Raw genomic sequence first — 27,755 nt, forward strand, 5'->3', positions numbered from 1 at the left:
AAGCTTGTTCCCTTCAGACGTATACAGAAATCTCTTGTTGATTTTCTACGCTTGTTTACAATAGGGAGAAGAAGTGATATGGATGATATAGATTTTAGGGACACTCTAGTCCTTCCTCTCTGTGCCTGGAGATCTGAAGGTCATCACTGACGAACTTCCAAGTAACTCTTTTGGGTTTGAGCAGTAACCTAAATTCCCCATAGCTAATAGAAAATGCAAAATATGATTAAGAAGTTCTGCCTTTTGTCCCGATGGGTTTGGGTTTTAACATAACCTACAGTAGCTACAGTATTTAAATAATCTGTGGTTCTGTATTTTGATCTAAAACGCTGACTCAGATATGCAGGAAGATTCGTAGATCCTGCCATCTGCCCCACCCTTTTCAAAATGATTGTGTACATCTTGGACATTAAGCAGGCTCTCCTTGTCTTACCTCAGTGCTTGGAAACTAATGACAAATCAAGAAATCACAACATCTGAAAATCAAAAACTTTATTGTTTAGAAAAATGAGTAGTTTGTAGAGTCAGATGATTTAAGCAAGTGGATTTCTCCACACAAAAATTGTGAAATTTGCTGCTGCTGCTGTTGCTGCTGCTCCCTTCTGGTTCCATAGATGATCACTGACTGAGGTACTGATGTTTCACCAATTCAGTATTTATAAAGATATCTTTACAGTCTACTGGGAAAAATGTCTGGGCTGCAGATTGTGTGTGTACAAAGGTAGAAAAAAACAGGAAAGTGACGGCCATTAAGGACTGTAGGCTGAGGAGTTGTATCTGAAGACAGCATCTTGAGCAGCACTGCCTGTGAAGAAAGAGAATATGTGTCTCTCATGTCCATAAATATCAAAGTTTCACAATAATCACTAAAAGAAGGCATAGATATCTCTTCAGAAGAAAAATGTCAAAGTGGAGAAAAGAAATCAATATTTCTTTTTGATTAACCATATAATCATCTTTCTATTTTACTGCATTCTTTCTATTATACAATATAATATATGCAGTAGGCCAGGGGTGTGAAACTTACGTCATCACGGCAGCATCATATGACGTATCGGGACTTTTTCCCCCTTCGCTAAACCGGACGTGAGCGTAGCCAGCATGAGACGCATCCGCCCCGCGGCCTGGGAGTTTGACAGCCCTGCAGTAGGAAGTCCTTGACTTACAGCAGTTTGTTTAGTGACCGTTAAAAGCTATAATGGCACTGAAAAAAGTGACTTATGACTGTTTTTCACACAACTATTGAAGCATCTCCATTGTCACATGAACAAAATTCAGATGCTTGGCCATCTGGCTCATATTTATGACGTTGCAGTGTCCCAGGGTCATGTGATCACCTTTTGTGACTTCTGACAAGCAAAGTCAACAGAGATTCACTTAACAACCTCATTACTACCATAACTGCAGTGATACATTTAACAACTGTGGCAAGAAACGTAAAGTGGGAAAAACTCACTTAACAAATGTCTCACTTAACAACAGAAAGTTTGGGCTCGATCGTGGTTGTAAGTCAAAGACTACTTTTACTGGGCCAATATTTTACTCTGTCATGAATCAATATGGCAATCTTTGATTTTTAATCACCAAGCACTCTAATAACTGCTCTTAATAGTGAACTTCACACATTTTGTAAGAATTGTTAGATCTAATAAATCATATTTTGTTATGATGTTCAGGGACATGGTAGAAAACAGTGTCCTGGCAAATTTTGCCTAAATGTGTGTACAGTTTGGATAAAATAGCCTGCAGCGACAATAAAATACTCAAGGATATGTGAAGGGCAAATGAAGGATTGCCTATGAAAAAGCTGTGGAGAAGAATCTTATTTAGGAAGGGAGGAAAAAAGGGAGCTCCTATCAATCCAGAATATAAATGATGCTTGGAAATACTGCACTTACTCATAGACCTCCAGCTCAGCTTGCCATGATATGTTTGACAAATGCTGTGAGAAAGAAAGGAGAAAATTTAAAAGATTAAAATCACCCACTATGGTTAATTTTTGTCCCAGGACATATTTTCACATAAAATATTTTAACTTGAGGCAGCAGCCATCCCTCCTATTTTAGTTGCTTCAGGCTGATGATAGATAGAAGTTGGCTGCAAACTATTACCATAGATCATTTTAATTTACTTTCATCCAACAACTAGCCTATATACATTGTGATAAAATGCAAACATCACTGGAAGAGTAGACATTACATCTGATAACTTCCTTTTAGATTGCTTTTTTTAAAAAATATATCTGGACCAGGTTTAATTTTTAATAAATAACAGGAATAACTGAAGTCCTATTGCTAACCTTTAGGTAATTCTGACATCTACATGAGTACTGGTGTATATATAGATCCCATATCAACATAATATTAGTATTCCATACTTATGCAATTTTATATATATAATTTTATTGAAGTTAAAATCTAGTATAAACCAAGAAAGAATCATGAGGAAAAAAGAAAAAGAAAGAAATCGAAATCTAAAAGCCCAAGAAAGAAAAAAGAAAACGAAAAAAGTAGAAGTACTATAAAAGAAAAATATAATAGAATGAAAAAGGCTACAAAGTGGCTTCTAATTTTCTTCACAATAGTTATAAGTACAATTATAAATTGCCCTCTTTCTCTAAAGTTGCATCATGATTCTCTTCTTCCTAAAATCTTACTAATCTGATCTTCAAAACACATATCATGTTCATTTCTTATGCTGTATACAAAAAAGTCCATAAGGGGTTTCTTATTTATACGATATTCTGTGAAAACAAGAATCTTCCAACATTTACTATTTTTGGGGCTTATTTGCCTGTCAGATGTGGACGTTCTGATGTTTTTGTAGGGTCCAAACTGAATCAAATATCTTTGCATAACCTCTCAACTGACAACAGGCATAACATCTTACCTTCATAATTAATGCAACCATTAGCATCTTCATGCCCTGATAATAGAGAATCCACTTCGTCTTCTGTCATTTTCTCACCTGAAAGCAAATAAAAAAGGAAGATGGTTTATCTTTCATCAAAATATTCATTACATTTGTACACCCTTCCCCCTTCCCCAATTCCTAGCAACTGGAAATTTAAAAAAAAATGAAAGTGAAAAATTTTTCTAAGTAAAAAAAAAACGTAGAAAAAATAGAAGAAATGCACGAGAAAGCAAAAGGTTGGCAAAACCAGATAACAACAAAAACACACAACACCAAGGGCTTTACTTTTTTGTAGGCAAGCCAACAATTTCATTTTTTTTTAAAAAAGGCCTTTATAGGCTAATGCCACTTTGCAACTAAAACACAAATTTCACCTGATATTTTTCAAAGTACAGTAAATCAAATTAGAAGAACCTCCATCAATGGAGAAAGGATAATTCAGCCGACATTACAACAGAGCTAATGTTAACCTTAAAGGGATAGAAAACCATCCAAATTACTTGAGGATTACAACCAATGTTAAAAGAAGATCAGGAGAACACTGGTGTTTATTGATTAGTGCCTTTCTAAAGGAGGCAAATTGAGGTGGTAGCTGTAGCTTAAGATGAATTTTTTATAGTTTGGAAGTTCTTTTGGGCTCCAGGCTGTGGCAATTTCCCCATGTAATGCCTTTTAGTGGTGCCTTTTCATGGTGATGGTGGTGGTAGGGCAGTGATGGTTAACCTTTTTGGTGCTGAGTGCCCAAAGCACACGCGTGCCCAAACACCGAAAATGCAATGCGCACGTCCCCCACAAATGCACTGCGTCCCCCGTGCATGAGCCGCCCCCGTGCCCCGTTTTGGCTTCCAGGTTGGTTCAGGAGTCTTTCCAGGCCCAAAATGGGGCACCCCACGCCCTGTTTTGGGCCTGGAAAGACTGCACCAACCTACACCCCTGTGCATGCGCCCCACCCCCCGCGTATGAGCGGCAGAGACCCGAAGACCAGCTGGCCGGCGGGAGGCATGTGCGCATGCGTGGTGAAGCTGGGCTGGGGCGACAGCGTGCCCAGAGAGAGGGTTCTGTGTGCCACCTGTGGCACACATGTCATAGGTTCGCCATCACAGTGGTAGGGACTACAGTATACTTACCCAGTGTGGAAAGGACATGGCGCAATTCTGCCCCCATGACGGTTCCGTTCCCCTCCTTATCAAAGACTCGGAGCCCCTCCACATAATCTTCATAGGTGCCTTGATCTTTGTTCTTGGCAACTGTCTGCAGCATTGGCAGGAATTCTTCAAACTCCACCCGTTTAGAATTCAGCTCTGGGGGCGATCAGAAAATGGGGGAAGAGAAGATGCAAAGGGAGAAGAAGCATTCATTTCCCACCCAACTCTCCATCCTTGAATCTCAAAAAGCTTTTTCTGTGCCACACAGATAGAACTCCGTCAATAAGGAATTAAAACTAAAGGGGAAAAAAAAGTTGCTGAGAGACTTGCATGTCCTTTAAAAACAACTAAATCAGATGTGTTGAACAGTCGGGGGGGGGGGGGAAGAGTTGGCAATATATAGCCAAAGGTTATGAATTGCTCAGCCTTGTTACAAACTGTGGCTTATAATTGGAACCGTTCTTGGGATCTAAGTGAATATATCTAAGTATATCTAAATGACAACATATTCTGGGGAGAGATTTGTGTTCTCAGCTTTAAGTGAAAATGTAAGTGAAACGAAGGAGAAATTTCCTCACAATTAAGAACAATTAATCAGTGGAACAATTTTTTTTTTTTTTAATTTGATTTATATGCCGCCCTTCTCCGAAGACTCAGGGCGGCTTACAATGTGCTCAGCAATAGCCTTCATCCTTTTGTATATTTATACAAAATCAGCTTATTGCCCCCACAAACTGGGTCCTCATTTCACCTACCTTAGAAAGGATGGAAGGCTGAGTCAATCTTGAGCCTTGGCGAGATTCGAACCCTGCAGTAATTGCAGGCAGCTGGTCTTAATAACCAGCTTAATAACAGGGTGCCTTAAACCCCTGTACTACCAAGGCTCCAGAGATTGTGGGTGCTCCAACACTGGAGATTTTTAAGATGTGATTGGACAACCATTTGTCTGAGATGGTATAGAGTCTCCTGCTTGAGCAGGGAGTTGGACTAGACCTCAAGGTCCCTTCCAACTGTTGGAGTCTTAGTGGTCAACCAATTAAATATGAGCCAACAGTGTGTGGCGGCAGCCAAAAAAGCCAATGCAATCCTAAATTGCATTAACAGAAGGATACAATCAAGATCAAGTGAGGTACTAATACCACTCTATAAAGCCTTAGTAAGACCACACCTAGAATACTGCATCCAGTTTTGGTCACCATACTATTAAAAAAGATGTTGAAACTCTAGAAAGAGTGCAGAGAAGAGCAACTAGGATGATTAGGGGACTGGAGGCTAAAACATACGATGAACAGTTGCAGAAACTGGGCATGGCTAATCTAATGAAGAGAAGGACCAGGGGAGACATGATAGCAGTGTTCCAGTATTTGAGGGGCTGCCACAGAGAGGAGGGGGTCATGCTATTTTCCAAAGCACCCGAAGGCCAGACAAGGAATAATGGATGGAAACTGAACAAGGAGAGATTCAACCTGGAAATAAGGAAAATTTTTGTGAGAGAGAGAGCAATCAACCAATGGAACAGTTTGCCTTCATAAGTTGTGGGAGCTTCATCATTGGAAGCTTTCAAGAAGAGACTGGACTGCCATCTGTCAGAAATACTGTATTTATTTTATTTTATTTTATTTTATTTTATTTTATTTTATTATTTTATTTTATTTTATTTTATTTTATTATTTTATTTTATTTTATTTTATTATTTTATTTTATTTTATTTTATTTTATTTTATTTTATTTTATTATTTTATTTTATTTTTCATATTTCTATGCTGCCCACTCTCCGAGGACTCTGGATGGCTTACACCAAAGACAGTATACTAAATAGCATATTGCCCCCAACAATCTGGGTCCTCATTTTACCCACCTCGGAAGGATGGAAGGCTGAGTCAACCTTGAGCCGGTGAGATTTGATCCGCTGATCTGCTGAACTAGCAGTCAGCTGAAGTAGCTGCAGTACTGCACTCTAACCACTGCGCCCCAGGAGACCCTACAGAAATACTGTATAGTCTCCTTGAGCGGGGGGTTGGACTAGATGACCTATAAGGTCCCTTCCAACTCTGTTAATACCCCCAAGATCCCTGTTCTGTTATTCAATTATCTCTATACTGTGGAACTACACAAGTAACCTGGATTTGAAAGAGGAAAAATGATAATGTGCTGGAGCACTCCAGTCATGTCACTTGACATCTCCTTATGGGGCAGCCATCTCCGGAAAAGACACATCCTCTTTTAAGAAGGCCCTGCAGATACAACATGAGCGGCCCTGCCCGCCCCAACTAACTTTCCCCTTTGAAGCTGGTGAGTTGCAGATCTGTGGCTGGGATCATTCACTACCTTAAGAGAAAAACAAACACTGCACTGTACCTTTTAATTTATGAACTGAATTTAAATAATATAAATGAATATAGAAAGGGTGGGCCCAGCCCACCCGCCCAGACACAATCCCGCCCTATATCAGTGTGTTTTTGATGCCTCACACATGTGCGGATGGCGCACGCACGCTCCCATTTCCGGTGCTAGGCGAACCAGTTATTACAATATGTGAATCAGTGGTGGGATTCAGCCAGTTCGCACCACTTTGGGAGAACCGGTTGTTAACTTTCTGAGCAGCTTGGTGAACTGGTTGTTGGAAGAAATCATTAGGGCAGAGAACCGGTTGTTAAATTACTTGAATCCCACCACTGATGTGAATCCCATCTCTGCTCTCATGTATGTATTATGTATGTATGCATGCTGGGTATATATATATATATAGGTATAGGTATAGGGCAGTGGTGGGTTTCAAAATTTTTTACTACCGGTTCTGTGGGTGTGGCTTGGTGGGCATGGCATGGCTTGGTGGGTGTGGCTTGGTGGACGTGGCAGGGGAAGGATATTGTAAAATCTCCATTCCGTCCCCAATCCAGGGGAAGGTTACTGCAAAATCCCCACTTCCTCCCGATCAGCTGGGTCTTGGGAGGCAAAGAATAGATGGGGGCGGGGCCAGTCAGAATTTTTACTACCGGTTCTCCGAACTACTCAAAATTTCCACTACCGGTTCTCCAGAACTGGTCAGAACCTGCTGAAACCCACCTCTGGTATAGGGCAGGGATCAGCAACCTGTGGCTCTGGAGCCACTGTTTCACCCCTCTGCTGCGGCTCCCTGTCACTCAAAATATGTGTCACAACCGCCAATGTGCAAAACCCGCCGGCACACGATTTATTGAGTTTTTCAACCCCCGGTAGGCCAACCATGGATAAATCCAAGAAAAGAAAAGTTTCAGAAGAAAACAGAACATTTAATTCAACTACATGTGCTAGTTTTGTGGACGCTCAAGAAATAGTCAGGCATGGGAAGGCTTTTGTGGCTCCCGGTGTTTTTTTTTTCTGTGGGAAATGGGTCCAAATGGCTCTTTGAGTGTTTAAGGTTGCAGACCCCTGGTATAGAGTCTTCTGTTCAAGCAGAAGGTTTGAACTAGAAGACTTCAAGGGCTCTCCCAACAGTTCTTCTGCATTCTTTTTCTTGGATTGTGCTGATCTGGCACTCCCAGCTTGAATAGTAGAGTACAATTAAAAATATGCTGAAAGCATAATACAATAAAGAAACAACTAAAGCTCTTCCAGTTTCCAGGGTGTGTACATGCCCTGCACAACTGCTAGTCTTGCAATTTTGTGTGTGTCTCTTTGAGTTAGTGTTGATTCCAGGCAGCTACCTGGAGGGGTCCCTGTATTTTTCTTGGCAATGCTGTACTTCAGAAATGGTTTGCCCTTGCTTGCCTCTCGGGCTAAGAGAGAGGGATGGCCCAAGATCACCTAAACTGCCTTTGTGCCTAAGATACACCAAAACTCGCAGCATCCCAGTTTAAGTTCTACGCCAAACTGTCTTACCACTTTTTTACTGATGTAATTTTTCAATCTGAACTCCAGATTGTTTGAAAAATGTAAATTTTAAATGCAAATTAAATTAGGAAAACATACTCTTTGATACACTATATTTTTTAGATTATATTATGCACTTAATTTAGATTATGTGTCCAGTATAGGAGAGAGAGTATATACAGTTAAATTTTTAAATACCTCTTAATCACATTGCCTGAGTTCACACATTTTGCTAAATTTAATTTCAGTTTAGCATAATTCCTGAACTCAGCTACTACTTATGTTTAGCATTATACTGTATATGTATTATACTGTAGGCTATTATGTTTCATTCAACTAACTGTCGGTCCATTTTTTTAAACATATTCTTGCAAATATAAATTATACTAAAATTATACTGATTTATTTATTCACGAATGGTGTTGCAGGTTCCTAGTGTGTTCAAGAAGAATGGCTGCATGTTTCTAATAATTGTAACAGAGCTTATAGCAGTGGTGGAATTCAGATTCTTTTACTACTGGTTCTGTGGGCGTGGCTTGGTCGGTGTGGTAGGGGAAGGATACTGCAAAATCTCCATTCCTACCCCACTCCAGGGGAAGGATACTGCAAAATCCTTCCCCTGGAGTGATTCCCACCCCACTTTGGGGCCAGCCAGAGGTGGTATTTACTGGTTCTCCGAACTATTCAAAATTTCCATTACTGGTTCTCCAGAACCTGTCAGAACCTGCTGAATAGCACCCCTGGCTTATAGGTTACAATATTTATTCCTATGCATCAGAAATCATAGCTTGTTGATTTTTGCAGATCAGATTATAATTAAGTCACAAGAAGACAGAGTTTTCCTCATCAAAGGAATTGCATAACCCACATTTTGTAGCTTTATATTCCTAACTACCATAGAATGGATCTGTTCTTAAAGGAAGGCTGAATGTTCCAATATGATCCCTTAAATCTGGAATCTGCTGCCATCCTGTGGTCATACTGTATTATAATTTCCCCTGCACATGGTAAAGCAGAGATGACTTACCGTCAGGCTTTGGATGTCCCAGGACTTTCCGGATTTCAGCATTAGTAGGATTCTGGCCCAATGCCCTCATCACATCTCCACACTGGCTCAACTGGATTTTACCATCGCCGACCCGATCAAAGAGCCCAAAGGCCTCCTTGTAATCTAGAGAGATCAGATCAAATTTTTATATAAATGAAATGGAGAGCTGCAGGGAGGCTGGAGTTTGATGGGAGATAAAGTGTGAAGCTTGTCCTTCTGCCAGTGTCAACTAGAGGATTCAGATGTAATCCCAAGAAACTGGACACTGCCGTCTGCAACATCTGCCTGCCCAGTTTCTGTCAATCATAGTCAATTAATCAATTAGAAGGAGGCTTCCTCTCTAACATCAACCTCTGTTTGGGATACATTTACCATAGAGAGATGAAGATGGTGATCTGGAAGGGTTTGGCTACTCTTTTAATATACAGAAGATCTCAATGATCTTTCAAAGGGGCATCATCGCCTTGGTTCTGGGATTTCGTTATTAGCGAATTGATCCTTTCCATTTCACCCTGTTAGAGCAATCAGACATTGCTCTTCAGGTAGAGAGCCAAGTTCAGATGTTATACAATACCTCACACTCCCTCTAACAATTGAGCTAATTAAGCAGGCCTTCAATTTTATAGCAACATTTCAGTTCTAAGAATAATTAAAAGGGCTTTTCCTCCTGGCTACATTAATGCGGATTCCTTTCCCTGTCCAAGTTGGCCAAAAAGTGTGTGGCATTGTTTGCCTAATCCCAGCTGATTTCTTCTGCTTTTGTTAGCAAGATAGGTGACTGTTTCTGTCTTTTGCAATTTTAATGTGGGGTAATTTTGCTGAGTCCCATTCAGTGTCACCTGCCAATGGGAAAAGCAGCCAGAACTCTCCCTGTCCTTAACATGTGTTGAGGGTAGGGATGGACAGGCTCGAGCCATGGTGACAGATTGTCTAAGTGACACATGTTTACAAATCTTCCAAAGGAGCATTAAGCCTATGGCTGTTAAGAGCCAGCATAATGCTTCTCCAGGGCATTTCTCCATGGAGAAACACAGCTGTGGGAGCCAGATCATTAGGTCTCTCCAGTAATAGAAACCAAATGGCTATGAAGGCAGAACTCGGCAACTGACGGGAGGAATGGGGTGGGTGAAGCTGGGCAGATCTGAGCCTCTGATCGGGTCATTACATGACATCAGTGAGGCGTCATGTGACATTCATACAGCAAGGAAGAAAACATTGCTTTAAAACTCAACCAGCTAAAGATGAATTTAAGCTACCTTCATGGTAGGTTGGAGATGTGACAATGGTAGCCTGATGAGGATTTGTTGCCGTGGCAGACCATTGTGTCACGGTTCACAACATTGTGAGGATTTGCTGGTGGTGGTATAGTTTGAAGGATGCGAGGATGAGCCGGCCAAGCAAGTCAGACTCCTTAGTAAAGATGTACTGTCATTCGAAAGTACTCTCATATTTAGGAGAGACAAGAAAAAAATTCAAAGGGAGTCATACAGGTAGTCCTCAACTTACAATAGTTCATTTAGTGACTGTTCAAAGTTACAACGGCACTAAAAAAAGGCGACTTATAACCATTTTTCAACCGTTGCAACATCCCCACAGTCACATGAACAAAATTCAGAAGTTTGGCAACTGATTCATATTTATGATAGTTGCGGTATCCTGGCGACCTTCTGACAAGCAAGGTCAATGGGGAAGCCAGATTCTCTTTATTACTAACTCTATATTACTAACTTCAAGGGACGTGGTGGCTCAGTGGCTAAGGCGGCAGTTCAGCGGTTCGAATCCCTAGTGCTGAGTAATGGGGTGAGCTCCCGTTACTTGTCCCATCTTCTGCCAACCTAGCAGTTCGAAAGCACGTAAAAAATGCAAGTAAAAAAAAAAGGGACCACCTTTGGTGGGAAGGTAACAGCGTTCCGTGTGCCTTTGGCATTTAGTCATGCCGGCCACATGACCATGGAGACGTCTTCGGACAGCACTGGCTCTTCAGCTTTGAAACGGAGATGAGCACCACCCCCAAGAGTCGGGAACGACTAGCACATATGTGCAAGGGGAACCTTTACCTTTACTTTTATTACTAACTTCACATCTGCAGTGGTTCACTTAACAACTACAGCAAGAAAGGTGGTAAAATGCAGCAAAATTCACTTAACAAATGTCTCACTTAATGATGGAAATTTTGGGCTCAATTGTGGTCATAAGTCAAGGACTACCTGTCGTCTTACAGCATCCTAAAGCCCGAGATGTTTATTGCAAGAAGACTTCTTGATTTATTTTTTTCTTCACACAAAGATAAGAAAGGGGAAGAACAATGAATACAGGAAGACTTGCAAGACTCTATCATAATAAACCTAATATTGATCTACTGTATACGGTCTTGTTTTTTAGGCTGGTCTTTTTTGTAGGGCTGAAAGGTATTTATATCTTACGTATAAATAAAGTAGTCTTACTTTATTGTAAGACTATGTTAATATGTTCAGGGGTGGGCTTCAAAAAATTTAGCAAGGGGTTCTCTGCCTGGTTGCTGGGTGGATGTGGCCATGGTGGGCATGGCCTAGTTGGCCTCTTGCACCACAGTAGGGAAGGGGGCATTTTTGCCCTCCCCGGGCTCCGGAGACTTTCCTCAAGCCTCCAAGAGGGTGAAAACGGCCTCCACAGGCTCCGGAGGCCGAACTTCTGGTAGGCCCATTTTTCGTCCTCCCCGAGCCTCCACGTACGGCCTGCACTTACCTGCATCCAAAACAGGCCACGTGGGGACTCCTGGGAGGGGCAGGGTGGGTGGGGCCAGGCAGGAGTGGGATTTGGGGGTTCTCTCAACTGCACAGAATCTTAGCTAGAGGTTCTCCCAGACCTCTGCGAATCCCCAGCAGCCCGCCCATGAATATCTTGCAAGTACAAACTTCCTGCTGCCAGTTTTAACTGCAAGTCATTCCTAAGTTATTTTTTTTTTCTGATTGTTAAGCCATTTAGGCTCCTAACTCTCTTGTCTGATTGTTACCCAGACAGCATCTATTCCTCTCTTTCCCCAAGGTCATTTACACATTCCATTACATCTGGCTGCATTGGATCCAACCAACAGGAATAAAACATGAATCCAATCTCTTCTGAACTATACCTGACTTTGCAACAGAATTCAGATCTGCCTGGATCTGATTAAATCAGACAGATGGTGGAAATACATTGATGGGATGGGATAAACAAGATATTTGATATAGATACAAGGCTACCTCTTTCCTAACATCATTTCTCTTAACATCTATTTATAATCAAGTCTAAGTGGTCATTTTATTACAGTGGAAAAACAAATAGAAGTTGTCTGTTGTATTATACTAATGATTGCTTGCACAATTGCTTATGTTTGTTTGTTTACCCATAAATAAATGGTAAAATAAATCCAAGTCTCTTGGTAGCCAGTGACATGGAAGCAACTCACCTTCCAACTGCTCTTTGGTGAACTCAATCTAGAAAGAATAAAAAGGTAGGAAATTATGTCATTTACCAGAACAAGCAGAAATCCTTATGCGGTAGTAAAAAAAAAATCGAACTGGCCAAGATGCTTCCATGTTCATCAACACTTCTGTTAATGAAGTGTATTGTTTTAAAAGCAAGCTTTAGAACTGACATTATTCTTTAGGTAATTATTGAGGTTCCAGAATCCAAAATTCAAATTAAACTTTAATGGGGAACTTGTGACAGAGTGTGTGTGTGTGTGTGTGTGTGTGTGTGTGTGTGAGAGAGAGAGAGAGAGAGATTTCAGTTTTTCACCTTGGCTCATTTATTCTAAACTGACCAGTAGTTGCATAGAAGGAGGACAATTTTTTAAGGCTTAGTTAGAGGATATATTTCATTTGCTGCCTCTTTAAAATAAATAAACTCTGCTCATCAGAGCAAGCATCTTATTTTTTTAAATTTAAGCTCTTAGTTCTGAAGACACCGAACAACAAGTATTGAGGATTCTTTTAAAAAAATAGGGCATCTCACTATTTTACTGAAAAAGTACTGTATGATGTCATATGTTATGCATTAAATTGCGTAATCCTCCAACTTTATTATTTTTATGTACCTGTTTATAAGTCTTACTCTACTTGACTGTAAGCACAAGTTGAGAGCCATTTTGGTCTAGTGGTTAAGATACCAGGCTAGAAATCAGGAAACTCTGAACTCTAGTGTCACTTTAGGCACGACAACTGGCTGGATGACTTTGAGCCAGTCCCTTTTTCTCAGCCCACATCACCTCACAGGGTTGTTGTGTGGAAAATAGGAGAAGGAAAGGGTATTAGATATGTTGATTGCCTTCAATAATTTATAAAAATAATAACAGCAGGATTTTAAAAAACTAGTAAATAAAATCTAGTAAATAAAAATAATTAACTGTTTGTTTCCCTCTCTACAACCTGGTGAATTATTTCCTCCAGATTGAGGTTACATTTACCAACACTATGCAGTGTATCTGTTAATGTGCATGGGTTTGGGCCCAAGTCAAGGTTGACTTGATTATAAAATGGGTCTCTGTCCTGGATAGACTGCTCTGATAACGAACCAATTTCCCTCCCTCCAGCCCTAAACCTTCTATAGGTTCTATAGGTTCTGTAGGATAAATATGAATGCACGTCAGAGCACGAGAACGAAGTGGTGCCATGTAGGTATGTGTTTTCCAGAGTAGCTGATGTTGTTCTAGGAAGCCCTTTTACAATGGTCCCACTGTAGTCAAAGAGCAAAGGAGAATTTATGAGGTGAATCCTTTCAGCCCTTCTGCCACAGGGTGTGAAGCAGGCTAAGTTGCTCTTCCTCCCTTGTGTTTTCATCCCCACCAATAAATTGGCCCAAAAGAAAAATTCTCAAAGCACCGTAGTGATGGCCTAATTAACCATGGTATGAAAGGCTTTGAATGTTTAGCTGTGCTCAGTGGTGAAATCCAAATTGTTTTACTAATTCACCCAATTCTGTGGGCGTGGCTTGGTGAGTGTGGCGTGGCTTGGGTGTGGCTTGGTAGGCGTGGCAGGGGAAGGATACTGCAAAATCTCGATTCCCACCCCATTCTGGGGCCAGCCAGAGGTATTTGCAGGTTCTCCGAACTGCTCAAAATTTACTCTGCCAGTTCTCCAGAACCTGACAGAACCTGCTGGATTTCACCCCTGGCTGTGCTGTATGTATTAATGGGCACATTATTATTGTGCATTTGCATTCCTACAACAATCTATTTGCAATATAACAGTATATCTAGCTGAAAATTTTACTTGGAGCATTTGAATGATTTGTAGGCCAATGAGCAATACAAACCTGCCATGATATGTTGGGGCTGAAGGGGCCCTGAGCCTGATAATCTCTGAGGACATATCAATAGCTCAATGTTTCTCAACTTGGGCAACTTTAAGATGTGTGGACTTCAACTCCCAGAATTCCCCGGCCAGCATTGCTTGCTGGGGAATTCTGGGACTTGAAGTTCACACAGTTTAGAATGACCACAGTTGAGAAACACTGATCTAGAAAATACCTTCTGCCTGATCTTAAGAGCCCACACAGTTGGATCCCACACAGTTTAAAGGTGCTAAGGTTGAAAAACACTGCTGTAGCTACTCATTGAAGTACATCTTTGCATTTGGTCTAGGTTCGGTATCCTAATTGGAACTCCTACCTCACTGTTTTGGGAATCCTGAAGCATGACAAGGACATGACTGTTGATTGAACACTCTGGTCCTCTCGCAACTTGATCTGCCGCTTTCAGAAAGTAGAGGTAGGATTGAAATAACTGCACTCTTATGCTAAGCCTTCTCCCTGCTGGTAGCCACCTGTCTCTGTCCTGGCTTCCTAAGCACGCAGGCCAAATACCAGACTTGTGCGTCTGCTGTTTGGACCTGTCTTTAAAATAACAAGAGCCTTTTCAATTGCTAAATTTATCTCACCTCTCTCTCCCGCTAACCTTAGCTAGCCAGCATTCCCAATCATCGTTGTCTGAGAACAGAGGTCTTGTTATGATAGAGAAATGACTTTACTTATTTCTTGTTCAGTTTTGCATACTGCCATAATGATAGTCCATATAGAATGAAGCATCCATAGTGCACCCCCAAATGAATAGAACTATAATTAAAACTAAATTGCTACAATGGGATTACACCATGCCTAAATTTAGAGCATCATAATACCTGGCAGCAAAAACATCTAACTTTTCTAAACATACTAAATATCTCCCCCACCCACCCACCCACCCATCCAAAAAAACCCTGTTGTGATTTGTTTGCAGAAAGCAGTCAACAATGGAAGTTAATCTATTTCTTTGTGCTATCCGTAAAATGCCTGTCGTTGCTTGAAAGTAGGTGAGGAACTCCCAAATGCCTAAACTCATAAAGCTATCATGGTTAGCATTTAGTCCAACGTAGAGACCAAGAAATAGGGTTTGTACGTTAAAATAATTTTCAAATCAAACCTAACATTATATATATAGTAAAACTGTTGGTGTGGTAGCCTGAGACCAGAAGGAACATCCAGGTTCTTATTTGCAATTGAAGGTATAATAATTTGTTCCTGAACTTGTTTTAGAATTTTTAATAGCCATTCTTTGTCATTTTATGTATACATACAGACAAAAATTAAACAGGAATTTGTATATATCTTGCATCAAAAAAAAAAAAAAAGAGAGAGAGAGAGAGCAGTCCTTGTTTCTACAGATAGGTATACATAATTACTTTTACTATTTGTACGTTTCATTCAATTTATTTGGGTGTTCAGCTCAAGTTAAAGATCAGTTCAGCATTCTCTTCTCTTTCTAATTTTGCCTATCCAGATGCCTTGAGAAGCAAACAGTTATGCCATTGTACCCATATAAGTAAAATAATAAGCATAGCTGCAGTTTCACTTTAGCGACCACTTTGTTTAATGACCAAGTTGCCTGTCCCAATTGGGGCCACTAAATGAAGTCTCTCTATACTTCATATTTGAAGCCAATTATTAGTGTGTTTATTTTTCCCATGCCTAGTTCCGAGGTGGTACATCCCTCAGTTTAAACGCTTATAGCGACCTTGAGGCATTGCTTTTGAGGGAGAGAAAAGAACCTAAAGATGGTGGCTGTTGCGTTCTCCTTCCTTTGGGAAGAAATGGGTTCCCTGCAACTTCACTCTTCCTCCAGGCCTCACTTACCACCACTTTGGAAAGGTCAATGGGCGGCTCCTTGGGCTTCTCTGGTGCCGGTGCTGTTGGTGCTGGTGCCGGTGCTGTTTCTGGCACTTTGCTTTTACCTGCCAGGAATCCTGGCTTTGGCCCGGCTGGTTTAGCTGCTGGTTTGGCAGGTGGGGCTACCGGCCGCTTCACAGGGAAGTCCTTCTTGGGGGCCATGCTGCTTGAGGGTCTCCTTGCGAGAGCAGAGGGGAGGCACAGCCAGCAGCAGAAACAGCACTTGTAGGTGAGGTCCTTTCAAAGCTCACACTCTTTCTGTCCTGGGTCAGTTTAAATAGCCCTGTCGATACAATGATGTCAGCCAGAGAGGAATTGCTGCATACGGAGTGGGAATGCATCTAAAAATGGGAAGCTCAGTCCCCTTCAGCAATGCTGGGTCCTCCCTTCATTCAAGACGGAACAATCTCCAAAGAGCTTTGCTACAGCTAAGCATCCTCTGAGCAGCCAGGCCTTGGCTCTGTCTGCATGGCCATGGCACCCAGCCAGCCAGCCAGCCAGCCAACTCACTCAGCAAAAACCTCTGGCTCTCTGCACCAGCCATACTGGCTAGCAGAAGGCAAACAGCAGTGAGGTCGGTGGATGGGTGGGTGGGGGGGTTCTACTTAAATGCAGATGGGATGGATTACTTGATATTCTAAATAAATGATTGCTTCTGTCCCAATCGCAGAGGATGAGGAGCTTAATTTTTCAAGAGGGATGCTGTGTTATTCTTGTACTGGGCTCCCCTCTGTCCCCAGCCTTCTGTCTTGGCGTCAAAATCATGGCTGCTCTTTTATCATGAAACAGAGGTGGATGGGATACAGTAGCAACATATAGTACTTAGCTGGAAAACATTTTACAATCCTTGTTCCCTGATTAGCCCCGTTAGCATCATGTTCTCTGTTCTGCAAATTCAGGGACAGAAGTGAAGAAAAGAACACTTGTTGCACTTGGGTGGAAATTTGGATACTTTGGCACAAACGTATAATGAATATTCTACCCAAGCTAATCACGTGACTTTTTTTTTTTTTTTGGCAGCCTAATCATGACATGCAGGAATATTTGCATGCAAATATTAGCCTAGGTGGAGAACCTGAAAAGAATGGAGAATTCAGAATATGCAGAGGCTAAAGAGCCAGTGGGGTGTAGGGGTTAAGGTAGGGGTGGGCAACTGTGGCCCTTTTACAACCTGTGGACTTCAATTCCCAGAATTCCTGAGCCAGCTTGGCTGTATCAGGAATTCTGGGAGTTGAAGTCCATAGGTTGTAAAAAGGCCACAGTTGCCCACCCCTGGGTTAAGGTGTTGGTCTAGATTTGGGGACATCAGTGTTCAGATTGATAGCCTGGATGAATTTGGGCTAGTCACTTTTTTTCTGAGGCCAGACTTCCTCAAAGGATTGCTGATTATGGAATAAAATAAAGGAAAGAGAAGCTTCCTTGACCTTATTATACTTAATATGTTAAATTTACATTTCAATTGAACTGAATTTTTGATCTAATCCTTTGGGTCCATCCTCACTTCAAGAAAGGGATCACATTGCTCCTAGGTCAATTATACTCTGTGGCCCAAAGAAGGCTGTACCTGTAGAGTTGTTCCTCCTCCTCCTCCTCCTCCTCCTCCCAGTAATGTTAGCCTTTCCAGTTTCTGCATCTTCAAGATATATTAGGCTAATTTGGGATTATATAAATGGAACTCTAAGCATAATTGGAAGATGTGAGACTGGGGAAAGCTGGGTTAATGTGATAGTGAATTCAGATGGTTAATAGGCAGAATGATGAATTTTGTTAGGTACATTATGCAAGCCTTATGGGCTTCCTTCCCTGCTAAGTTTTTTTTTTTTTGAAAAAAGACTTCTATATAGCAGAAGCTGCTGTTGGTAACTTGATTGTTTTTCAATTAGGATTTTTTAGTGGTCCAGTGCTAATGAAGTGTGCTGTAGGTTTTCAGCGGTCATACTTGGAACGAATCCCAAGGACTGTCAAAACGGGCCCTCAGCCTTAAGAGTCACAGGTTACTCACCACAAGGTTAAATGAAGCCACAAATTGCCTGCTCTAGGTCCCAGTCACAAGGAATCGCTAATGAATCTTTTTGCGGTGTTCAGATGCCTGCTCCAAACACATCACTCAGCCATCTAAGCTAACAAGACTGGACAGCTGAGAGCTAGGAGGAGGATTTAATGGATGACCCCACTTGTCCTGTCAGAAGGGCCTCTTCCACATTCTCTACTGCTTTCTATTTCACCACTTATTAAAGGAGATTTAGGCCATCTCTCAGCTTTTCTTGTTTAAACAAACGGATTATTATTTTGTTATGGACTTCCATGGATTCTTGGCAGCATTTGACAGGTGAGGGAGAAAGCGATGCAAACATCTGTCAGTCTGATGAAAGACAGCAGAAGAGTGACTGGCGATTATTTCCTTTTACAGATGCATCTGGCAACAGGGTAGAAGGCAACTTCCATCATGCCTCCCAGCAGATGTACTAGAAACCACAAACAAGTCAATTCCTGCACATTCCCCCTTTCCTCAATATGATATATCCTACACAGGGACTTACCTCTCCAGATGTCATTGAGCTGCTGCTCATAGCGTCCCTCATCCTTGGTTAGGATGGCTGAATTGGCTGTGTTGCAATTAAGCAACATCTGGAAAACTACCAGCTCCCTATCTATGCATACAACCTGCTAGTTATTGCAGGGATTATATATTCACATAGGTACTATTAATGCAAACAAATCCTATGCAGGTCATCCTTACGACCGCTGTTGGGACCAGAATTTATGTGGCTAAACAAGGTATTAAAGCCTTTTTTTGGCCATCATTGTTAAGCAAATCACCTATGTGAATCTCAGAGTTGTTAAGCAAATCTGGCTTTTCCCATTGACTTTGCTTGCTGGAAACCAGCTGAAAAGGTTGCAAATAGAAATCATGTGACTGTGGGACACAGCAACCATCTTAAATACATGGCAGCTGCAAAGCATTTCAGCCGTGGTGGCTCAATGATTAGAATGTAGTACTGTAGGCTAACTCTGCTCATAGCCAGGAGTTTGATCCTGACAGCTCAAGGTTGACTCGCTCAAGGTTGATTCAGCCTTCCATCTTTCCGAGGTCGGTAAAATAAGGATCTATTCTAGATTGTTGGGGCCAATATGCTGACTCTGTAAACTGTTCAGAGTGCTGAAAATCACTATGGACCAGTATATAAGTCTAAGTCCTATTGCTATCTGAATTTTGATCACATGACTCTGCGGATGCTGCAGTGGTTTTAAGTGTGAGGATCGGCCAGAGGTCACTGCTTCTATAAGTTCGAATCATCGCTAAACTAATGGTTCTAAGTCTTACCCTTGATAAGCAAGCATCAACACTGACTCCTCTTATCTAGAGGTCATGTTGCAGAATGGTTGCAGATTCTTCTTGAGTTTGTTCTATTTGCGAGATGTACCATCAGTAAGAAGAGATGCAGAGAACTCGAGGTCAGAACTCAAGGTTGGATCTCAGAACTAGAAACTGAACTTGCTTCCAAGTATTGACATCAAGCTAGCTAAGTGTTGGGATGCCAGTTGGGAGAAGATGACCTTCAGGGTAGACATGGAAAGGGGTGGGGATTATTCTGGCAAGGTTATTAAGTAGAAATTGGGCAGTGGGGTGGAGAGATGGCATCTCCTGTTAAAGGGCACATGTTCTCTTTCCTTACAGAATAGAAAATAAGGCACCTGCTTTGACACCATGCCAGCTGCAGAACAAAATGCATACATTATCTGTACACATCAAAGAAATTGCAGCAGTTCCAGCTAGCTAAGCCATAGACATACTGTTCTCAAAAGAAATTACACTATTTTAAACTCTGTCAAATACATGCAGGCATTTCCTTTATGTTGGGATAGATAATCCCAGCATCAGTGAATGCTGATGTTTTCAGAGTAATGAGAGCTGAAAGATGTGCATGTCATAAGCTCTCGTGTACTCGGTTTCATGCAATGCACTGAGCATTAATGTATCAAAATGACTAATGAGTAAGATTAACGAGCAGGGGAAAGTGAACAGGCAATCTCAGGAAGTGAAATGTGTGCCATGCAGTTTCTGATGGACAATCATTTTTTTCATAAGTTTTGCTTCCTGAAAAACTTTTGGCGATGATAGCCCTCTTCGAACTGAACACAAATATTTCAGAATGAAATGTACCATGTGGAAATATTGAGAAATATGGAATTAACTTTTAATGACTATAAGATATTTAATTGCATGTTTCTGACATGCTGCATGAATTCAACAGGGCCAAAAGTATTTTACTACTGATTTTTGTACTTGGTGCCTGATGCATCTCACTGCAGTATCCAACATTACTCAACCAACATTGAGGGTTTCCAGTTGCTCCACAGATAATCCAGTTGTACTTGGTGTACTGGATGTTGTACACTGCCATTGTGTAAAAACTGAATAGTTATATAAAAACTGTCCATGATAGGTTCAATTACAGGTTATTCTTGTGATTAGCAGTCAAAAATCTGCAAGATATACCCAAAAGGGTTCAAAAAGCAAAATCTTTCTTGTCCAACACTTGTCAGATAAGACAGACTTTTCACTAAGGAGCTAATTGGGTAGAGCTGATATAGGGTAGTAAGAAATTTTAAATAGTAAAATGTGTTCCTACTTCTGGAATTCAGATCCTGCAAACTTCAAACATTATTTAAATTTCCTAATTTTGGATCAAAGTGGGGGTACCACAATATAATAATTCATTAAACAATGTTGTCCATATCTCAACTCTCTGATACAAGAAGTTCAGAATGGGCTTTCAACAATGCAAATACAAATGATTTTAATGCCATTTTTCCTTATTAATAAGGGCATAGCTCAATAGCCAATTTTTTAAAAATGTAGCATTGTTTTATCTTTTTTTCAGACTAGCATCATCTTATTTTTGCCATACAGTCAGCTGTTGCTCTGCAATAAAATTGAACAATTGGCACATGTCAGTCTAGATGGACTTCTCCTCACAATATCAGCTTTTCCAATAAATATTTTTCTGAAGATTTTTTTAAAAAAGCTTATGCAGTGGGGTTGGATAATAAGAGCAATGGCAATAAGAGTTAAGCTATCTAACAATATCCTGCCCATGTTCAGGTTTCAGCTGTTCCTTGAATAACCTCCACCTGTGGTGGCAGTGAGAGAGAAGGCAATTGTGTGCCATTATGCAGATGTTGGGCCTTGTATCATGCTTCTAAACAGGCCTTTTTATAGTAGAAAGGTGTGCTTTTGTGCCCATTTAAAAAACATTGGGAATGGTAATCAGCAATTACTGTAATTAATCCAAGATAGGGCATTTAGTCTGTTGGGCACATAAGCTGCAGTCAGAGACACTAAAATATTAGGAACTTGCCATATGTAAATTGCCTCATAGCCCCAAACTGGACCATCACCCGGCTTCTTCACCCACATCATAAAGTGTGAGGAACACAATGCAGGAAGCAACCCAACCATTAGATGAAAATACCTGTAAATGTATTTTGCCTTCTTCTTTGAACCACATTGCCCAAACATGAGGCAAGAATTCAAATGTCGGCAAAGCGTTTTGAAAGTTGAAAGGCTCAAAATGATGTCTTAATTCTTCAGCTTCCTTCTTTTCACCCCTTTGGAGGCAGAGGGAGTTAAATAAAGCCTTATGAAGCACAATCACGTTTTCCTCTTTTTGTTTATTTGCTACAACAAATTACAGCAGTGGCTAATGAGAGGCACAAAGAACCAGCAATACGCTTGCATGGTAAAGCTTGCTTGAAGAAGACGGCAAGCTTGGTTTGGCATGGAAGGCAGTGGGCGATTCAACCCCCAACAAGCAGACACTGCCAGCAAACCTGTGGGGGGGCGGCACCACCAGATCCAGTGGAGAGGTGTATTTGTTGTGTCCGATACATTCGCTATGATTGTACAAAGAGATATAAGCAATTTAAAAAAATCTATTTATAAATTACAAAGAGCGGTTGTTGTTTTTTCCCAGAGATGAGAGGCAACGGTGTGTGAATAGAAGAAATGCACGGAGAGCGATTGGGAATTTGATGGAGTGTGTGTGTGGGGGGGTAATTGGGACACAATCTGCTCAGTGGAACAGACTGTGGAACATCAAGGTAGCAGAGCCAAAGAGATGCTTTGGGAAAAGTCCCACCTTTTCTTGCTTTCCAGATCCGCCCACCAGCTCCACATTGTAAGACCCAGAACAGGAGAAGAATTCAACTTCTACTATCAGGCGTCTTACTGGGATTTGGCTTCCAAAGGCTACAAGCATGATCTTTAAAAAACCATCTAAAACATAACACACAGTTATGTTCCTTTTCATAACAAGACCACAAAAAACAAACTTCCATAAAACCAACCCCAATGCAGCTGCTAAGTCATGCCAGGAGCAGGCTGCACACACATTTTCCCCACCAGAGGAGAATGGTCGGATGACTGGGATAAAAATAGTTGTTTTTCTTTTTTTTAAAAGAGGAATTCAACTCAGCTGCCATCCCTGCCAAAGTGGCATTGTAAAATGGCACAGTGTTGCAAATTTGCAAGCCGTGATTTATCAGTGAGGGGGAAAAAAGTTAAAATGCTTTAGTTTTACGTATGTGGAAAGCCCAGTAGCAAATCTGAAAAATTTATCCATGCTAGCTAAGAAAAATCATGCCATATAATTTGGAAATCAGCACAAGTCTCTTCTGGCCATCTCATTTCTTGTGATTTTTGTGGCTCCTTGAAGCATCATCTCCTCACAGTTTCTGTACCGATCTTTCTCCTTACTATACAAAGTAGTTTGGAAGTCATCAAAATGCAGATCATGCGAATATCACTGTATATAGGTAGATAGGCTTTGTAAATCTGTTTTGGAGTACAGATTAAGAATTTCCTTGCTACAGCATGCACACAGTCCTAGAACTTGGTGGAGCTGGAGAGCTTTGCACTCCACACCAGATCGAAGACCAGAATGCAAGAAAGGCACCAAACAACATTCATGTTAAAAACAGCAACTAAAGCAACGGCATCCATAAAGATACTCTATGAAAGCAATCTGCCCTTTTGGATTGGCTGCAGAGAGGGGAACAAGCCAAGAAGAAAACACAAAACAGATTCGGCTTTAAAAATTCAGAAGCAGAAAGAACAAGGAAGGCATGGCGAGAGAAATCATCTGCTATCACAGTACATGAGGCTTTGCAAAGAGATGGGATGGGATACTCCCTCTTGGAGTATCAGCTAAATGCATAGTGCTCAGGAGTGGATTTCCCCCCAATGTGGGAAAAATATAAACATTGCAAATAATATTTGTTTTGGCCACTGCATTTCTCCACTTTTTCATACCCCTGTACCGGAAAATGGCACTTGAGAGAGCCCTACTAGGAGAATTAGGACAAAACTCTAATCTCCTTTATCACTGCTATGTTCCCTTTCTAAATAACTGATCGTTCCCCTCTTTGAAGACATCCATGGCCCTATTTGAAAACCTTTGTTTCAAAGGAGGTCATTTGCCCATTATCTTCTAGGAGAAATACTTGGCCCCTCCAGGCTGTCTTCCTTGTATCTTTTCACCTAATGCCCTGACTTCAGTTCAGGCAGCCCTTGGATCTTTTTAGCTGCTGAAAGCAACAGCTCGCAAGACAGCTACAAGAGACACCATCCCCAACAACAATAAAAATGAAAAATGAAAAAGGCCCATTTCTTTGGTCACGAGAAAGGCAGCGTATGGTTTTCAGTGCCAAGAGAAGCATGCAAAGTGAATGCAGAATGTGAATCTTTGTCCATCTTCCCTTCAAAAAAAAAAAAGAAAAAGAAAAAAAAATCCAATCAGGGGCGATTTCTCTACCCCTATTGGTTTCACGTGGAAAAAGAAGATTTAAGAAACACAATTCTATGATTGCTTAAGAAAGCAAAAACACTGAAAAAGCCCATCCAGCGGAAGATGAGCCTGGAATCTTGCAGTGAAGGATGGCGGCAGCAGTGGTGGTGGTAGTGGGGGAGTGGTCTTCATGCCAACTCAAGTCCTTGGATCATGGAGGCACTATGGAGACTAGGAGCTGCTTTTGTCATCTTTTAAATCGTACCTGCAAGATAAGCAATGATGGTTGGGAGGGGGGGAAAAATCCCCAGAAAGCTATCTCAAATTGTAAATCAAGTTGCCTGAGAAAGCAGAATTTCTGCTTTTCGTTCTCCCACATTCTTATGTATGAGAATGCAGGTAGTCCTCAGCTTACGACCTGTCACTTAGCAACTGTTCGAAGTTACAACACCCCTATTTGGGTGGTACGTATGGCCTGGATTTAAAGTTCTGAAGAAGTCACACACACACACAAGTCACACAACTGCACTTTGGGGACTTGGCAACTCGGGCTGCATTTAGGCCTGTTTGGGGCAACTGATGGTCATGTGACTGCATTTTACAAGGGTTTTGCCAAAAACTGGCATTTTATTTGTGTTTTGGCAAAACCAGCCCATAGCAAACAATGAGTTAATTACCACCGCAAAAAGGTTGTAAAATCAGAGTTGGTCACGTGACCAACCCACTTTACAACCTTCACGGTTTATGACTGTGATGGGCAGGCTCCTTTAGGAGTGGTGCAGTGGCCTAGAGTTGGAGCTCTCGCCTCACAATCAGGAGGCTGTGAGTTCAATCCTAGGTAACGGCAGGTATTTCTCTCTCTCTCTGAGCACATTGAGCAAATATCAGTTGTGAACTCTGCATTGGCGACAAGAAGGGCATCTGGCCAGTAAACACTCAGCTCCATTCAGTTGCCCTGACTCCACCCTGAAAGGGATTTATAGGGTCATTATAAGACAACAACAACAACAACAACAATAATAAAATGGGCTTAACACAAGGACTACCTCTAGTGATTTGTTATCTCTTTGGTTGGAGGCAAGGGAAGCGAGATGAATCCCAGTGCTTAGGAAAGCTTCATATATGATGTTGCTTTCCCTAGAGCTCGTCTCCCTTTCCTTGAAACTATATATCTGTATTTTACATTTCTCTTGCCCTTCTTATAGGAAAGGATGCTCAAAATAGTCCTACTTTTTCAATATTCCCTACTTGGCAAGGAGGGCTTTTCCCACCATCAGCATATTCTGCAGCAGGGTCAAAAAAACAAAAACAAAATGGCTGTCTAGCATGGTAGCATTGACACATTTACAAAAGGGATGGGCTTCAATCAGGGGTGGGCTGCTGGGGGTTCGCAGGGGTTTGGGAGAACCTCTAACTAAAATTCTGTGCAGTTCGGAGAACCCCCAAATCCCACCTCCTGGCTGGCCCCGCCCCTCCCCTCCCAGGAGTCCCCACACGGCCTGTTTTGGATGCAGGTAAGTGCAGGGTGTGCACAGAGGCTCAGGGAGGGCAAAAAACGGGTTTACCGGAAGTTCGGGAAGAACTCCAGAGGGCCTCCGGAGCCTGGGGAGGCCGTTTTCGCCCGCCCGGAGGCTCAAGGAAAGCCTCCAGAGCCCACTGAGGGTAAAAACGCCCCCCCCCCCCCACCATGGTGCAGGAGGCTGACTAGGTCATGCCCACCCAGCAACCAGGCAGAGAACCTCTTGCTAAAATTTTTGAAGCCCACCCCTGGCTTCAATCAATCTGTTGCAACTGTCATCTTTACTTTCTGATACTTCCTTCTTGACACCACGGCCACCAGCATCTAATTTTATTGAATGCTGATAAGTAGGCCAACTGCCCATCATTTTCTCAGCTGCTTTCTCTGCAGTTCCAGGACAGTTCCTGCTTTTGGATACTGCAGGAGGCTATTATGCTAAAGAACAAAGATGGTTGTGGAGTTTATTTTTGCTCTGTTCATAGAATTCAGATTTAATAATGAATTTCAGTATTGTTTTAGCTGGTGGTTGACTTGCTAGATCTACTGAAGGTTACTTTGAAACTGTTGGACCGAAAGTAGCTTTATGTTCCACTTGTGGCCTTCCCACACATACAGGATGGGAATGGAAGACCAGACTGGACAAGTTTTTGGTCTGATCCAGTGCAACCTTTATTCTTATCACAACTGACAAAAGATTAAGAAGGAACAAGAATGCCCAGCTTGGCCTTGGCATGCGGGAAACAATTTTATCTAAAGAGCCCATTCATAATGGAATGGATGGGAATCAAGTTGCTGAGAAAGGAAAGAGGAAAACTCTGGAAAGTAGCTCAGGATGTGAGTCCAAAAAAGAAGTAACCAAATCCCTTTTGGATAGATCTCTGACACATGCATCCTCCATAGAGCAGGGGTCTCCAACCTTGGCAACTTTAAGACTTGTGGACTTCAACTCCCAGAGCTCCTCAGCAACTCTGGGAGTTGAAGTCCACAAGTCTTAAAGTTGCCAAGGTTGGAGACCTCTGCCATAGAGGATTCACAAAATACTTTTCTATCTACTCTCCAGTTCCATTTCAGAACAAGATTCCTTCCCCCTTTATCACACCCTGTGAACCTATCTTCCCACCAGGCTTAATCCAGCTTCTCCTGTTTAGTATCTCTTCCCCTGTAGCATTAAGGTCTCAGAGAAGAGGATGTGGGGGAGAGAAAGGATGACTCATTCTTAGCAGCCGCTTCAATCTTTTCCCAATGTGCTTTTTTTAAAAAAAATAGCAACTGGACTTCCTTGTTTTTTCTTGAAGACATTTCACTTCTCATCCAAGAAGCTTCTTCAGTTCTAACTAACTGATGGGGGATGGAAAGGATTTATACTTTTTGCAGTCAGATAGTCATTAACTTTCTAAGGGTCACTGGGAAGACATAAGCCACCTGAGGACATAGCTTAACCCCCCAGGTGGCTTAAGGGACGCTCGGAGTGTTAATGATTGGCTGACTGCAAAGCGTATAAATCCTTTCTATCTCCCACCACTTAGTTAGAACTGAAGAAGCTTCTTGGATCAGAAGTGAAATGCCTTCAAGAAAAATCGAGAAAGTTCTAAAAAAAAGCACCATTGGAGACAGCCATGACCTGGATGAATTACTAGACATTTGCTTCAATCTTACAACTCTCAACAGGTGGCTGCTTAGAGAATGTAACTCTCAAGGCTTTCTCAGCTGGGTTGTTACAGAATGAGACTCGATCACTGTAGCTTTTAGGGTGGATGTCAGTGGTGGGTTTCAATTTTTTTTACTACTGGTTCTGTGGGTGTGGCTTGGTGGGTGTGGCATAGCTTGGTGGGCGTGGCTTGGTGGGTGTGGCAGGGGAAGGATACTGTAAAATCTCCATTCCCTCCCCACTCCAGGGGAAGGTTACCGCAAAATCCCCATTTCCTCCCAATCAGCTGGGACTTGGGGGGCAGAGAATAGATGGGGGCGGGGCCAGTCAGAATTTCTGCTACCAGTTCGCCAGAACTGGACAGAACCTGCTGAAACCCACCTCTGGTGGACGTTTGTTCATAAGACTCTGCATAATAAAATGAGCCCCCAAAAATCCAGCCCTGCTCCCCAGAAGCCCATTTCAAAGAGGACACACGTGAAGAAAACCAAAAACCCCAAACCATGCAGCTCTCTTTACAAGACCAGTTTTCTGCCAAGTCCCTGATCTTAGATCCAATAAGGGATATAGAAGTGGAATTGAGTTAGCATTTATTCATTTATTGTTAATTGTTCTTCTCCTATACTTACCACTGGGCTGCACCTTGCGTGAGGTCCTTTTGGGAGAGGTCAATGTGTAT

The 27,755-nt window shown here is 41.8% G+C and overlaps 2 protein-coding genes across 3 annotated transcripts in view; both read right to left on the minus strand.

Moving 5' to 3' along the window:
* Window positions 1–477: 477 nt before the first annotated feature.
* On the minus strand, window positions 478–16,353 carry LOC139312776 (myosin light polypeptide 6-like). Of its 2 annotated transcripts, none has more exons than XM_070937853.1 (7): window positions 16,087–16,353; window positions 12,386–12,413; window positions 8,938–9,081; window positions 4,041–4,214; window positions 2,890–2,967; window positions 1,899–1,942; window positions 478–805 (listed from the first exon to the last, which is right to left on the minus strand). In XM_070937853.1, exons 1-6 carry the CDS (start codon window positions 16,279–16,281, stop codon window positions 1,914–1,916), a joined length of 648 nt encoding a protein of 215 aa, XP_070793954.1. In that variant the 5' UTR covers window positions 16,282–16,353; the 3' UTR covers window positions 478–805; window positions 1,899–1,913. The 2 variants fall into 2 exon arrangements, with proteins under 2 accessions (XP_070793954.1, XP_070793955.1); XM_070937854.1 differs by having other exon boundaries at window positions 16,185–16,215.
* A 5,434-nt stretch (window positions 16,354–21,787) lies between these two features.
* The window catches only part of ESYT1 (extended synaptotagmin 1), an 82,110-nt gene continuing 76,142 nt past the window's right edge, over window positions 21,788–27,755 (minus strand). Inside the window, exons 30-31 of the mRNA XM_070937852.1 lie at window positions 27,706–27,755; window positions 21,788–24,174 (exon numbers count right to left, since the gene is read on the minus strand). Coding sequence (XP_070793953.1) covers window positions 24,141–24,174; window positions 27,706–27,755 — 84 coding nt within the window. The 3' untranslated portion in view covers window positions 21,788–24,140. The remainder of the gene's footprint in view (window positions 24,175–27,705) is intronic.

This window comes from Pituophis catenifer, unplaced genomic scaffold (assembly GCF_029215685.1).
Source record: "Pituophis catenifer annectens isolate HBS135680 unplaced genomic scaffold, rPitCat1.0.hap2 SCAF_2, whole genome shotgun sequence".
Lineage (NCBI taxonomy): Eukaryota > Metazoa > Chordata > Lepidosauria > Squamata > Colubridae > Pituophis > Pituophis catenifer.

Bases quoted from the DNA above. Each gene is read 5' to 3' on its own strand.
- LOC139312776 (XM_070937853.1), bottom strand. From the start codon at position 16,281: ATGGCCCCCAAGAAGGACTTCCCTGTGAAGCGGCCGGTAGCCCCACCT. The intron at 9,082-12,385 runs GTGAGTTGCTTC...TGATCTCTCTAG, and splicing joins CACCAAAGAGCAGTTGGAAG to ATTACAAGGAGGCCTTTGGG. The intron at 1,943-2,889 runs GTAAGATGTTAT...TCTTTCTCACAG, and splicing joins TGGTTGCATTAATTATGAAG to CATTTGTCAAACATATCATG.